Source organism: Salminus brasiliensis, chromosome 15 (assembly GCF_030463535.1).
Source record: "Salminus brasiliensis chromosome 15, fSalBra1.hap2, whole genome shotgun sequence".
NCBI classification, from domain to species: Eukaryota; Metazoa; Chordata; class Actinopteri; order Characiformes; family Bryconidae; genus Salminus; species Salminus brasiliensis.
The window spans coordinates 27,399,814-27,414,405 of record NC_132892.1 but is presented as its reverse complement, the minus strand read 5'-3'; the positions used below and the strand labels follow the sequence as shown (position 1 = coordinate 27,414,405).

General features: G+C 44.0%; 1 protein-coding gene across 7 annotated transcripts in view; it reads right to left on the bottom strand.

Moving 5' to 3' along the window:
• Nucleotides 1–409: 409 nt before the first annotated feature.
• The window catches only part of raph1b (Ras association (RalGDS/AF-6) and pleckstrin homology domains 1b), a 60,943-nt gene continuing 46,760 nt past the window's right edge, over nucleotides 410–14,592 (bottom strand). For all 7 annotated transcript variants that reach the window (XM_072656661.1, XM_072656663.1, XM_072656664.1 and 4 more), the window contains 10 exons: nucleotides 13,381–13,458; nucleotides 9,240–9,399; nucleotides 8,498–8,619; nucleotides 8,233–8,298; nucleotides 7,828–7,971; nucleotides 7,341–7,451; nucleotides 6,379–6,477; nucleotides 5,957–6,077; nucleotides 5,082–5,224; nucleotides 410–4,857 (listed from right to left, as the gene is read on the bottom strand). In XM_072656661.1, the coding sequence (XP_072512762.1) occupies nucleotides 1,921–4,857; nucleotides 5,082–5,224; nucleotides 5,957–6,077; nucleotides 6,379–6,477; nucleotides 7,341–7,451; nucleotides 7,828–7,971; nucleotides 8,233–8,298; nucleotides 8,498–8,619; nucleotides 9,240–9,399; nucleotides 13,381–13,458 (3,981 nt within the window). In that variant the 3' untranslated portion in view covers nucleotides 410–1,920. The remainder of the gene's footprint in view (nucleotides 4,858–5,081; nucleotides 5,225–5,956; nucleotides 6,078–6,378; nucleotides 6,478–7,340; nucleotides 7,452–7,827; nucleotides 7,972–8,232; nucleotides 8,299–8,497; nucleotides 8,620–9,239; nucleotides 9,400–13,380; nucleotides 13,459–14,592) is intronic.

Below are 14,592 nucleotides of genomic sequence, written 5' to 3'. Positions count from 1 at the left end.
CAAGTAGCTTCCATTGATCGAACTCATCATTCATGTCCAGATTGAGCATTGAGCTGTGGAGTAGAGGGGCTGTGTGCTTTGGAATGATGGTGGTGCTACATTCAATACTTTTGGAATGAGTTTGGGGAGTTGGGGATAAGGTAAGGTGGTCATCATTCAATATCCTGACCTCACTAATGCTGTGGTCACTGCATCCAAAATCTAATGAAAAGCCTTCTTCCCTGGACAGTGGAGACAGTTACTCCAACAAAAGCAGGATAAACACTTTTTTAACTACCCTTGATTTCAGAAAAAACAGTGAATTGGCAGGTGTCCCAATACTTTTGTCCATATAGTGTAAGTCACATTGAATTTTTTTTTCTTGTATTACCCCCAGCCCCACTTATCAAACAGAGACACAGAGACACAGTGAGGTATGTTAACATTTATACTGCGACCTTACATGAAAATGCAAAGACACTTCATCTTCATTGCCCAGATTGCCATTTCCCACTGAGATTAGAGCTGAGGATTTCCATAGCACTCCCAATGGCTCAAGACCAGAATAATTTAATGTTTACATATGTCAACAACCCTGAAAGGAAACATGATATTGGTCATATATTCAGATTTTAAAAACACAGATGTCCTACCAAATGGAATACATGATTGAGTAAGTTAATATGCATATTTTTATACATATGCCACATGGTCCTTGACCTCATCTGCCCACGTCCAGCTATTACATGGTCCAGTTTTTGTGTTCTTAAGAAGCTGTGATCATCATACTAGATGTTTAAAGTCATTTCAGTACAGATGCTCAGCAGAACAAACCCTGTGTAAAAGCCTATTGGTAATTAAACCAAAAACATTAAGACACTTTTTTGACATGCATTTTCAAGAAGCCCCCCTCCCTCACTGAAACTCCTCAGTAATAGCAGTCCAGTGGAACAGTGCTCTCAAGTTACAGGACATTAGTTATACATGTGGTCATGTGACCCAAAGTCCATTTCTTGAAAGATGTACATCTGTTGCCAGGATACCTGAATGCTTTCCAGTAGAAGGCATGATCAATCAGACAGACAAGCAAAGCAGCTATGTGTACAGCCAGATACTGCAGTGATGTGAATAGTGTACGTAGATTCAACAGGTCCAACTATTAATAAGACACACTCCACCGATCTCACAGGATTACCCATAAGCCAAGCAGTCAGGCCACGCTTCCTCACTTCTAATTTGTTTAAATGCCCCTTAAAGATTTCCCCAAGTCCACGTTTTGTTGTTTTCCAACTGATACCTCGCTGTCAAACAGCTACCATTCTTTAATGCAATCTGTTTTTTATGACACAACTGCTCTCATCACTTAAGGAGGCTCAGAGAACATCCTAGAACATTCTGAAGCTCTCCTGGTAAATGTTCAACACATTCACTCACCATTATATTCAATGCGTCTCTTGCGGGAAAAGGCGAAAATGACATGCCAGCCAAATATTCACTGTACAAACACACCTAACCTCTACTACCTCCTTGAACAACAGTCTTCGTCAATCCTTAAAAACGTCAGTCTAAAATAAGAAAATTTCTTCAAATGTTTTTTAAATAAATCTATATAAAAAAAACAAAGGCAAATGATTTCTCCCTATGACTTCCCTAAAGTCCATGACATTCAACCACTCAAAAACCAAGGAACCTTTTTGAATGTGGGATATTTTGGCCCTATGTCCATGCAGTACCAGTATGTTGCTTAGATTTCCTTCATATCAAAGTTTAAAACAGAATGTGATACTGAGCGGCACCACAGATGAGAGTCATTGTGGTCTCTCTCATTGACAAGAGTCTCTTGAGCATATTGTTTTTAAGACCCAGGAACACCAAAAACCTTTCCTCCACAACACTGTATGAGGGAGAAAAAGCAGGGGGCGTGCACAAGTGTTCCCGGACTCAGTTTGTCAGTTTGGTATTATCCCCCCGTTTGGGTGGGGTGGGGGGCGGCCCTCGCCTTAGTGTTGCATAGCCAGAGATGTTGCCAGATGTGTACCCACTCCCACTGTGTCTCTGCTGGTCGAGAAGTTCAGGAGGAGGTGGCGGCAGCACCATGTCGTCCATGGTGGCCACAGGGTCCAACTTGGCGCCGGAGTTGCGCAAAGACTTGCGCTTCAGAGTCCGGTTCAGGTCTTCCAGAAAGTTCGGCTGACTACCCCCTTTCGGAGAGGCTGGAGGGGCAGGGCCTCCTGACAATTGAGGCGAAGATAAAGGCGGAGGCTCAGGCGTGTTGTTGCGACGGAGAGATGCTGAAACAGGGGTCTTCTTAAGGGAACTTTTGTTCCAGGGAGGCTGCGGTTGTGGATTCACTACGGCGACTTTGGGGGTGCTTGCATGGGGAACACCTGGTAGGGGCGGTGGAGGGGGAACACCAGGTAGGGCCGGTGGAGGGGGAACACCTGGTAAAGGCGGTGGAGGGGGAACACCGGGTAAAGGCGGTGGAGGGGGAACACCGGGTAGGGCCGGTGGAGGGGGAACACCCGGTAAGGGCGGTGGAGGGGGAACACCCGGTAAGGGCGGTGGAGGGGGAACACCCGGTAGGGCCGGTGGAGGGGGAACACCTGGTAGGGCCGGTGGAGGGGGAACACCTGGTAGGGCCGGTGGAGGGGGAACACCTGGTAGGGCCGGTGGAGGGGGAACACCTGGTAGGGCCGGTGGAGGGGGTACACCTGGTAGGGCCGGTGGAGGGGGAAGGTCTGACTCAAGTGGAGGAGGTGGAAAGAGGTTGTTCTCGGGTGGTGGAGGAGAGGGAAAATCTGCAGTGGACTGCCGGCTCTGGCCAACTCTGTTCTGCAAAGCCAATGGTAGGTTGGCCAGGTTCAGCTTGCCAGGTTTGGGGGGTGCTGGGGGTCCAGTGAATACATCCTTAGAAGGTGAACCAGAGAACTTTGGAGCAGAAGAGGCTACACTGGGGTTGAACTTGCTTACCAAATTCTGGCGGGACTCCTGGTATGCGGTTGAAGAGTCGGCCTTGGCGCTGGAGTTGCGCTGAGGGGTTGGTGGCGGTTTCTTACCACCCGAGGGAGACTTCTTCATTGGGGAACCTGACAGAGTTGGGGGAAGAGGAGGAGGTGGTGGTGGTGTAGGGCCTGGAGGAGGTGGACCAGGGGGTGGTGGAAAAGCAAGCGTGGTGTCTGAAGGAGGTGGAGGAAACTCAGGCGACTGCTGCTGCAATCCACCAGGCTGCCATTTTGGTTTAGTCTTCACTACAGGTGGTGATAGTGGGGCTTTGTGGCTCTCTGCATGGTTGGCTGCTGTAGAAGCCGCACCAGGAAACTGGCTAGCGAGTTGCTTGACCAAAGATGATGTAGTAGAGTGCTGGCTCGAGAATGGCAGCGTCTTGGACATGCTGTGCTGCTTAGGCAAAGTAGGTGGCGGATGGCTCTTGATTGGTGCAGGAGGTGGTGGAGGTGGCGGTGGAGGTGGAGGAACTTGAGGAAGGGGTGCAACCGGAGACACTGGTAGGATAGTGCCTGAAGGCTTTGGTGCAGTTTGGGGCGGAAATCCTCCAGTGAAGATTTTGGGCAAGGCTCGGGGTGGACCAAGTTGCTGGGCAGGGGCTGGGGGAGGCGGTGGAGGAGGAGGGGGAGGTGGCGCAGTGGCATTAGGCTGCTGAGGAGGGAGAGGAGGGGCTGGAGGAGTGGGAGGTGGAGGAGGGGGAGGAGGTGGAGGAGGAGGTGGAGACTGAGCTTGACTACCAGAAGGGGATACATCCCTGGGCAAGTTAGGGAACTTTTGGGCCAGGACGTGCTTGAGGCCATTGGAGGTTAGCAGAGGCACGGCCGGTTGGGGACGGGGTGGAGGGGGCAAGCCATTGGTTTGTAGAGGAGCAGGGGGAAAAAAATTGCTTTGGATGGTTGGTTGTGGTGGTGGAGGTGGAGGAGGAGGAGGTTGTGACTGGATAAGCGCAGGTGGAGGTGGGGGAAAAAGCTGGGTTTGAATAGGAACTGGAGGGGGAGGAGGTGGAAGAGGCTGGGACTGGATAGATACAGGTGGAGGCGGGGGAAAAGGCTGAGACTGAACAGGTATTGGAGGGGGAGGAGGTGGAAGAGGCTGGGACTGGATAGATACAGGTGGAGGTGGAGGAAAAGGCTGGGACTGAACAGGTACAGGAGGGGGAGGAGGCGGAAGAGGCTGGGACTGGATAGATACAGGCGGAGGTGGGGGAAAAGATTGAGATTGAATAGGTACTGGGGGAGGAGGAGGTGGAAGTGGTTGGGACTGTATGGGCGCCTGAGGTGGAGGTGGTGGCGGTGATGGGGTTATCGGCACTGGAGGGGTGAACTGAGGCACTGCAGATGGACTTGGACTTGAAGGTCCAAGTTTCAGTACGGCCATAGCTGAACCAGGAGCAGGCATGGGCGCTGGTGGAGGAGGGGGTGGTGGGGGTGGGATATTTGCTCCTGGAGGAATATTGTTGGTGTATGGCTTCAGTGCCTGTGGGGGCGGGCTTGGAAGCACTTGCTGGGCTTGGGGGTGTGGCTTAGGAGCCTGAGCAGCATTCTGAAGGCGGGTTATGGTGCTGTATTTTGCAAATATCGGTGGAGTAGAGTGGTGGGGGACGCTGGCAGGGGGAGGTGGTGGTGGTGGTGGCGGCGGCGGAGGAGGAGGTGGGGGTGGAGCTGGAGAGGGCTGGGGTGGAGCTTGAACTGGGATATGAGTAATGCTTCCACGAGGATGTGAGGGTGGCTGGGTGTGCTGCGGTGTGTGCTGCTGTGAATGGGCTGATGCATGCATATGCTGCTGCTGAGCTACATGGGGAGGGTTACTATGACTGGAGTGGATGCTATGGCCACTGTGGGTAGAGTGGGTCGAACGTGTTGACTCTGGTCTCATCTGCACAAGAAAAATAGTAAACTATTTTAGTAAAGGAGCCAGGACACACACACCACCACTACTACTACTGAGCTTTAGATTGAGAAACGTTACAAAGTGTCCTGCAAGGCACCCTATGATCCACCTATGCAATAATCAATTACCTTAAACTGATCAGGAAAAACAACTAAACCATCAGGTACTTCTTCTCCAACGTCTCTGCCCTCCACTCAAAGTAAACTCACCCTGATGCTTTCCTCCATTTGAGTGCCTCTCTTCCAAGCCTCAGAGAAGATAGAGCTGACTACACTCTGGGAGCGTGCGTGTGTAGATGAGGTACCATCTGATACGCCGCTGTCCGTCTGGCTAGAATGGTTGGACTGTGACTCTATAAAAGACAGACATATCCAAGATTAGGATATAAGCAATAAGATACTGCATAATTATATGTTGCACAAAAACCCTTTGCATCTCCAAAATAGCAACCTTACAGGAGAAGGAAAAAACCTTTATATTTAGACACTAGATTCACAACAACAAACAGGAGAACTGGTAATTAGCAGACGAGCTGAGCTAGGTGTGTTAGAACAGGGAAAATCCAAAAAACATGATTGCAATTCAAATTGATCATAACTTCACAATAATCCCCACAAATATAAGACTTTTACATATGAACTCTGTTAAATGCCCAGAGAATCAGGTCCGGACATTCACCGAAGTTGCCCTTTCACACATGTAGTATACAACCAGAGGTTTTCGGCGTCAGATCCGTACAGGAAATGTTTTGTGTTCAGGTAGGGGGCAGTACTTGCATAGCACATGCAGGTGGCACGGCACGACACAAAATGTATGCTGCGGAAATAGCATAGCATAATCTTGGTTTTGTGCCAGTCGCATGAGAAACAACACGCCCAGTGAATTCTATGGAAAATTACCTGCTCTATTTACAAATGGGCTCACTCAGACATTACCCAGGCAGGGCAAAGTATGGGTAATGGCCTGTACGACTTCAGACATTTGCGCTGACACATACAGCTCCTCCGGGTAATGTCTGGGAAAGTATTCAACTTCTACAATAACCGTAAAGCATGAAAGAAGTAACAGACTGCAGGAGACTCACCAGGAATGCTGACCGAGCTGGTGCCAGACTTTATACTGGAGCTGGATAGCGAAGACCAGTCATAGGCTGCCTCAGTGCGCTTCATAGCCTCTTGATAGTTCAAGTAGAGCTGTTTCCCATACTGTAGAGAAACATACACATGCATTCAGGCAGTTATCCTTCATTAAAGAAAAGCAATTACCATGGAATTTCACATGCACTTCATGCAGAAGCAAGTCTACGCTGAATCCCAGTTAGCATAATATCAACGAATGGCTATACACTTCCATTATTTGTTAGCGACATTAGCCTTATAGCTTTAGAACAAAACGAAAGCAAAGAAAAATCAAAAACACACCAATCACCAACAATTCAAGTATGTGCCAAATTGTTATGAATATGATTTTCATCAGAACAATCACTCTTATTCCAGAGTTGCTTACCTTGGCGATGCGGATCCCATTGACCCACTGGTGAAGGGTCCTGACATCATCGCAGCACAAATACTTGATGTACTGAGATTTCTTCTGAATCTGAGGGTGCTGTGGGAACAGTCCATGTTGTTACCATGAAATTCCAGAAGGTTTTGGCTCTGAGCTCATATTTAAAATTACCACTAGAGGGCAGCAACATTTTCTGCCTTAGCAATACAAACCCTTCTTTGCTCAGAACACAAAACAAGGCATCACCACATTAACACAGCAAAGCTGTACACTGACTTAAAAACCAGGGGCCGGGTTCACAACAGCTTGCCTAAGAAAAACCTTACGAAGGGTTTAAAGATAAACACCACAAGTTTATAAGAATAAACCTCTAAAAAGAAACATCCACTGTTTTTTACAAAGATTCTGACATTCTCCAGTCTATGACATGGAAGCGACGCAGAGAACACTGAGCCAACTGAGCAACTCTAGCAGCTTCTATAATCGTTCATTAGTCTTAATCAGCATAAAATGTTTAGTTAATTGTGATACAGAATTGAGGTCATATGAGCTAGCATTATGTAGACAGTAACAATACTTTAAGAACAACAAACAAACCTTTAATCCTGTTAACCATTAACTCTGTAATTCAACTATTTCAACAGATCATTTTATAGGCCGTACTTCTGAACCCTTATAGTCCAAGACTAGTGTGAGGTCGATGTAAGCGTAAGAAAATATTTAAGAAAACATTTTCAAATGTTTAAAGATGCAAAAACACCTGTTCTAATGAATGCATTCAGCTACCTTAAGTTGCACCCATTGCTGATACAGCAGTGCACCCTGCTTGTCTAGCCCCTGTAGAGGCACCACCAAAACAAATTAACCTTAACCTGTTTTTTAATACCCTTGATTCCAGAAGAAATGAGCAGGTGTCCCAATACTTTTGTCAATATAACGTGTATGCACACATAGCCCCCTACCTTGAGGGCAAGGCAGTAGTCAGTGGGGGCCTTGTACTTGCTCCGATAGTCCTGTCCATAATAAACATTGACATGGTCCAACTGTAAGAAGCACACCAAGTCTCTTGAGGCCTGAAGACAAAAGCAAAAAAAGGAAACAAATGTCATAATCTTGGTAACTGTGTTCAGTAAAGGGAGCGCTTTCAGAACTGCTCCAGAATAAAGAACACAGAGAAAGACACACTACAAAGTCTACACTATCCATCTGAATACAAAACTGACTCATCACATTAAAAGTGAGGCAATGTGAGAAGGATATGGAAGGTGCATGTTTCTTAAGGCTTACAGACAGCATATGGTTTATGCCGACAATGTTAAGTGGATCCATAAACAGGAAATGCCGCTGAGAAACTCATTCTGCAATCCATTATTTATTTAGTGACAACACACATACACACAGTGATATAAACATATACAGAAGGGTAATAAAAAACACACGCCCACATACCTTGGCCTTGCCCTTAGGTACAAAGTAGATGCCGGATGCACGTAGCAGGAAGTAGCGCTTCTTCCATGATTTTTTCCCATCGTCCTTTAGCCAGAGCACTCCTTCAATCTCTGGCACAGACACTGACCCACCACAGAAACACTCCTACATAAACACACACATGCACGCACAAGGCAATTCAATGCTACCAATCATTACCAGCATAATTAGAATATAAGCTCCAAGATTATCTGTTGTGTGTGTGTGTGTGTGTGTATGTGTGTGTGTCTGTCTGCATGTGTGTTTGTTTAATCTACAAAAAAGGCACGATTTCCTGGGTAAAGCAGTATTTACAGTAATAGTGTGACAGTAATATGTGGTTCGGTAAAGTGTGTGCATAGTCGTGTGTGTGCGCATGTGTATGACCTCCAGCAGAGCCTCCTTGTTTCTGTCGGCCATCTCAGAAGTCTCCTTCCTTCCCAGAAGGTAATTCTGGAAAACAAGAGAAACATGCAGACATGAGAGATACAGAAAAGAAGAATGATGCGTTTCAAAGAAGGGGAGAGAGTTAACTCTGTGTGTGAGTGTGTGTGTGTGTGTGTGTGTGTGTGTGTGCGCACAGCTGTTCTGCAGCTATATCTAAGAGAAGCTATGAAGTGAGAGTCTGTTAGTGTGTGTTGTAATATCTCACCTGTGGGTTCTTGAAAAGAGCATACTTCTCAATGCGCTCAATGAACATGAGCTTATTCTGGCTGTCTCTGGTCCAGTTCAGAAGATTCTCCACCAGGTTCTCATGGTCCTCAAATATACGCTCTGAAAGTGTGTGTTTGAATAAGAGAGGTAAGGTAACAAGGTATCAGCGCACTTTGAGGAAAGTGTGGCTTCCCAGCTCTGATACAACAGTTAACACACGCCTGTGCTGACCAACATCACACGAAGAGTGATCCGGGAAGGAAGTGCCCAACCCTCAAGCTGTCACTGTTGGGTTCTTCAGCAAGGTGCTGCAGCAATGGCTGCCCACTGTTTTGGGCATGTGTGCTTACTGTCCACTGTGTGTGTTTCACTGCACGGATGGGTTAAAGGTGGAAGCCAAACACTAATGGTGAATATGGTTGTCTTGTCTTGAACATATTACATATGAAAATCAGGTTTGATTTGAATCCAAATCTTTAATCTGGATTTGGATTATTTCTATATTTTATTTTTTAGCTCACAATATCTCAACTACTTTACTCAGAAAGAGAAATGCTTGCTTCCTTTTACTGTATTAATGTTTACCTGCATCTGTTCTAATATGAGCTTTTACAAGCACAAACTCTCTACAATACTGTGGATAAGTGCCAATACTTCTACACTGTACTGTAAATGTGGTGTTCTGTATGTACTGTAATCACATCTTGATGAGGTAAAAATAAACAAGAGTATATTCGTACCCATCTGCAGCTCAGTGATGGTCTCCACCAGGGCCCAGTCTGGGCTATATCCGCAATGTGACTTATCCAGCAGGCTGTCCAGCACCTGCCTCACACTCTGCCTCTCATCCACCATCATGGTCTTTGAGCTTTCATCCGACATGTGCACGCGGATCACCAGCTGAGGAAAAACAGGAAGAAGCGATGAATCACAGTCAAATGACTCAAAGATAGAGGACCTTAGGAATGATGTTCATGTTAAACATGTGCCTCCTGCACCGAATGCACTACCGGAGCTGGCTTAGTTTCAGCACAGAGGAGGCCGTGTAATGCACTTTACCAGAAATTGGACTGGTTGACTCATGCTGCGATTTGCACAGTGTCTCATAATTATTATGCAACAGTTTCATTCTTTACTCTTGCACTACAATCTCAGGAGGCCATTTCATAGATATAGTACACTAAATAATGCTGAAATCCACTTTAGAAAGTCAGTTTGAAACTTGACACAAATGTGTGATGGTTCTGGCATGCAGTTAGCACTATGCTAACAGTTAGCTAAAGCCGTATTTGCTACATTAGCCTAGGCCTCTGTCATTTTCTGTCCTGGAAATATAAAGACCCTAGATCAGGAGACATGGAGGTGCCGCAAATGTGGATCCAATCAGCGGATCTCTAAGTTATTAAGCACTCCCACTTAATGATTCTGTGGCCTCAGGAAAAGTTAGCTAACCGTGCTAAGAAAAGCAAGCTCTGCCTGGTTTGCTAACGTTCTGTGTTGAACCGTGTTGTGTGGAAAAAGCCATCAGAGCTATATGTTGCCAGAAAGCCTAACAGCACAAATGCACTGCATTGCATTTAAGGAAAACATGAATCATCCCACATTGAGTGGTCTATTTATCTTGACCAGTTTGCATAATGTAAAGGAGTTAATTAAATTAAAATTAAACTAAAATTAAGGTGCAATGAGGTTTTGATAGCACTAAAGTAACTTAAGAAATGTAAACAAAAACTGAAAGGCTTCATATAAATACTATAAACTCAACAACTAAATATTTGGAGCATTGCTCTGGCTGGATTTCTAATCTACATAAAATACTTCTACTATATAAGAGACTGAACAATCAGAAACTCAGGCCCATCCAAAAGCCCACATTTCACACCCAATTTTCATTCCTATATGAGAGAGGAGGGCTGAATAGGCATACTGCTGCCAGGGGTCTGCACAGTAATATGGAGATGAGCAGCGTGTGGCACATTTCCCCACACCAGCAACAGAGAAGACAGTCTATGCTTTCAAAACTCTTCTTCTCCAATTCCTTAAAAAGAACTGTAACCCAAATTACAACCGATGCTGCATTTTCTTAACACTATGAAATTAACTGGACATGTAAATCTATTCATTTAATTTAATATGACCTATTCATTTAATGACCTATTCATTTAAATAAAGCTTTTCTGTTCAAACCAGAACACACACTTTAAAAATGCTGCTACAAAGGGTGCTAAAATGATCTGAAATGAAATGAAAAAAATCTAGCTACATTAAAGTACATGGTGCAACAAAGGTTTTTTGGGATGATTCCATAGAGGAACCACTTTTGGTTGGAACCTAATTCCATAAGGAACCTTTAAACAGGTAAAGACTCTAGAGGTACTGTTTACATTTACACACATTAGTGAAAGAATAAATGGTTCTAACAAAATTACTGAATTCCAGCATGGTTCTGTAATAAGGATGCCACTGACACTGATTCAAGTCAGTTGTTGAAATTTCTTCCCTCCTAGATACTTCACCATCAGCTGTGAGTGGTATTATTGAAAAGTGAACCACAGAAAAGTGAACTGAGCCACCAGGTGTCAGACCACAAAGCAGCAGAGCATTGTTGTCAAAACCATTAACAGAGTTGACTGTGACAGACATAAAACCCAATACAATTCTGTTTTTAGATGTGCCATCTGGAATCTAGTTTGAGGTGAGGACATGGAGGCAAGACTCAGAAGTGTAGACAATTTTAACACATTGTGTATAAACTGAATGAGGAATTCACTCAGTATCACAAACACTTTTAATAATATATATTTATAAATACATAAATAAAAAACAAATACTGATTCTGCTTTGTGACAACACAGCTGTAAAAAGAGCTATACAAATAAATTAATCATGTTAATAGAGTAAGCTCCAAAAACTAAAAACCAGACTAGATTATTTCATGTAAAATTGTATCATATTAAAGTTGTATTCATGTCCAAATCAAATCTGTGGGGTGAGTCTTTTACTTCATTTTTGAGCATAAATATAAATCAAGCAATATTAATAGGAATACTTGAATATAACATTTGAGTATTTGATTCAATAAAGATTCAATAAAGTTGATTCAGAAAAATTGACTTTTGAAAATAACAATGTTTATATAGGATTAAATCGTGAAAATATACCCCCATTTCTAGACTGCCTCCCACCCAAATATATATTATATATATGTATCTAAGGTATCACAAACTAAGCAGTGCTGAGGTCAGAGATTTACACTTCCTCATATAAATCCATTCATGCAATGTAGGCTAGGCTATTCATCCTATTCATCATCGGGCTGATTCATTTTGGCCATGCTCCCGCGTACCACGATTGCTCAAAGCTACCAGTTTCCACCAAATTCATACTGAAGCAATAGAAGCGTCAGTCACTGCAACAGAGGCCTATTCACCACACCGAGCTTCATTGACGTCCTCAGCGTGAAGATGTGCCTGGTGGCATTTGTCAAAGCCACTTCATTCACTTACTCAGTGGTGCAATGAAGAGATATAGACTTTTATACTGTCCTAAAGAAACAGGGCTGCTCTGAGACCAGTTCTGAAGGACAGAAAGACTCAACACAAGAATGCACCACTTGTGTTGATGAACAAAACCTTGATGCTGCATCTCTCTCAGTACACTGTGAACAGACACAAACATGCACACACAGACACTGACCTAGTTTCTACCAGGCTCTCGCTCCTTGTCTGTCTCTGCAGAGCGTATGGGAGATTCACCATGCTGTGCAGCACTGAGCTTGCAGATATACTAAGCCTAAGGGAGAGTAATACATGCACACACCCACACTATCACACTACTCTGCTGGATGAACAAACCAACAAATCCAGTCTCAAAGTCCTTGAAATAAAATCTTGTCACATTACCATATACTCACATAAAACGTTGTAATTGTCATGAGACTGGAGGTGTCCAAACGACTACATGCATATAAACATGGTCGCTGTGGGAACAACACCCTCTTCATTTCTGCTTATTGACTTTTTGAAAATGTGTAATTTAATACACCCACAGATTCCCTTTAGTAAATCATCCTTTGTCAAGTGAGTGGGCCAATAGAAATTAGAGATCGACTGATCAGTGGTTTTGAGGTCAATACCATGGTCAATACCATTCCACTGGAGACATTTATTCCGCACTTAAAGCTGGGATTTCAACACTGACTTCAATGGGTATCTGCAGCTGTGAGTGAGGTCAGTACTGCCATTTAGCAGTTGAATGAGGAACTGCAGCATTATGTAACGTTGCATCAACTTGCAAAATAACCCTAGCACAAGCAACTCTCCAGACACAGACTTAAATCTTTGTCTTTTTTTTCTATTTAGGAGTTGTTCTGCTTCATTTAAATAAATCATAAAAAAATAAAAATAAAAAATTTAAAATAAATAAATAAATAAATAAATAAATGGACAAGGAAAAAGTTAGTGGGAAACAGGGTTTAATTAATTGTTCCATCTAAGGAGCTGGAGAAAGAACTGCAGGCTGCAGTGGAGTTCGTTACTGTGACATAGCAACAAGCTGCTGGTTAAGGAACTATAAATTGGTGGAAAGAAATTAATGCGGTACTCATCACACACACACACACACACACACACACACACACACACACACACACACACACACACACACACACACACACACACACACACACATATATATATATATTTTACATTTTAATTCCAGGTAATTTTGAAGCATTTCTATTGGTCCATTAATCATGAAATGTAAAGTAGCCTGATTTAAATGATGTCCAAAAAAAAAAAAAAATGGAAATACAATGTTTTTGTGCGATAGTGCCAATCTATATATCTAAAAAGATAAAACAGGAAATTTGGCCACACCCACCTTTTTGACCTGTGCTTCTTTAATTTTCTCCAGAGCCACGCGAATTTTCTCAGCCTTTGCTTTGGCAGCCTGTTCCTCCTACAGACACACAGATCAACATTAATACACACAGACAGATCCACACACTTACAGGCACTTAGTAGCAGATATGAGAGTTGTACAAGATGTTACATGTTTGTTAAATTTGTTAAAATAATTACATTGCAATTATTACTGCACTATTGGCCATATTGATACAGTGGAAGGCTACATTATACAAGAGACCTGTTTAGACCATTTATTTATTATTTCAACAAAGAATTAAATTGAAAAAAAAAATCTTACAAGACAGGTCAAACCATGCCACTATGTTATGGATATATGGTATTTCGGCCATACCATGCAGCTCTAGCTTCACACCAACAGGAGCAATCATTTGCACTATTTCTAGTACCAAACGGCAATCGCTCATCTCACACCTACCTGCCCCCTCCAACAAGCGGTCATCATATCCATCTTGTACCCTCAAACCCAACACACATACCAGTCCGTGTCTTTGTGTGTGCTGAGCCGAGGACAAGCTTCACCAGTGTTTTGGAACTAGTCTCTCGAACCTTCTGACAAATGGCTGCTTATTCATACGGTACAGGTCCGATATATGAAGAGCGCTCTACAGAAGCACCAGAAGTGGTGGAAAAACCCAAATGTGAAAATGAGCCGCCTGGCAAACCCTGATGCAGAGATGCAACGATCTAGCTAGCAGCTCCATGGCGTCCTTCAGAAGAGCCGTGCAATCCAATAGAGGAAGGTATCACAGTCTTGAGCCAAGACAGAGCACTTACAGGACCTGACAAAACGGGGGAAAAAAAAAAGCCAAAACAGAAGTCCTGTATCGCCTGTTGCTGATAACTAGTGAAAAGGTGTGTGTGTGTGTCGTGACCCATATGCAGGAGATGATCTCTGACAACTGGAGACACGGATACAGACGCCAAGGCATAAGAACACACAACGCTAATCCACAGCTCTACACTGGAGAAGTGGGAGGAGAGAGAGAGAGAGAGAGAGAGAGAGAGAGAGAGAGAGAGAGGCTTCCCTTTCAATAGAACAATGTCTCTCTCCCTCAATTTCTGTCTCTCTTTCTCAGTCTCTTAGTTCCAGACTCCACTCTTTTGTTCTTCTGTCTTTGCAAGAGTTCTTTCTACTAGCTCTCTCTTACACACACACACACACACA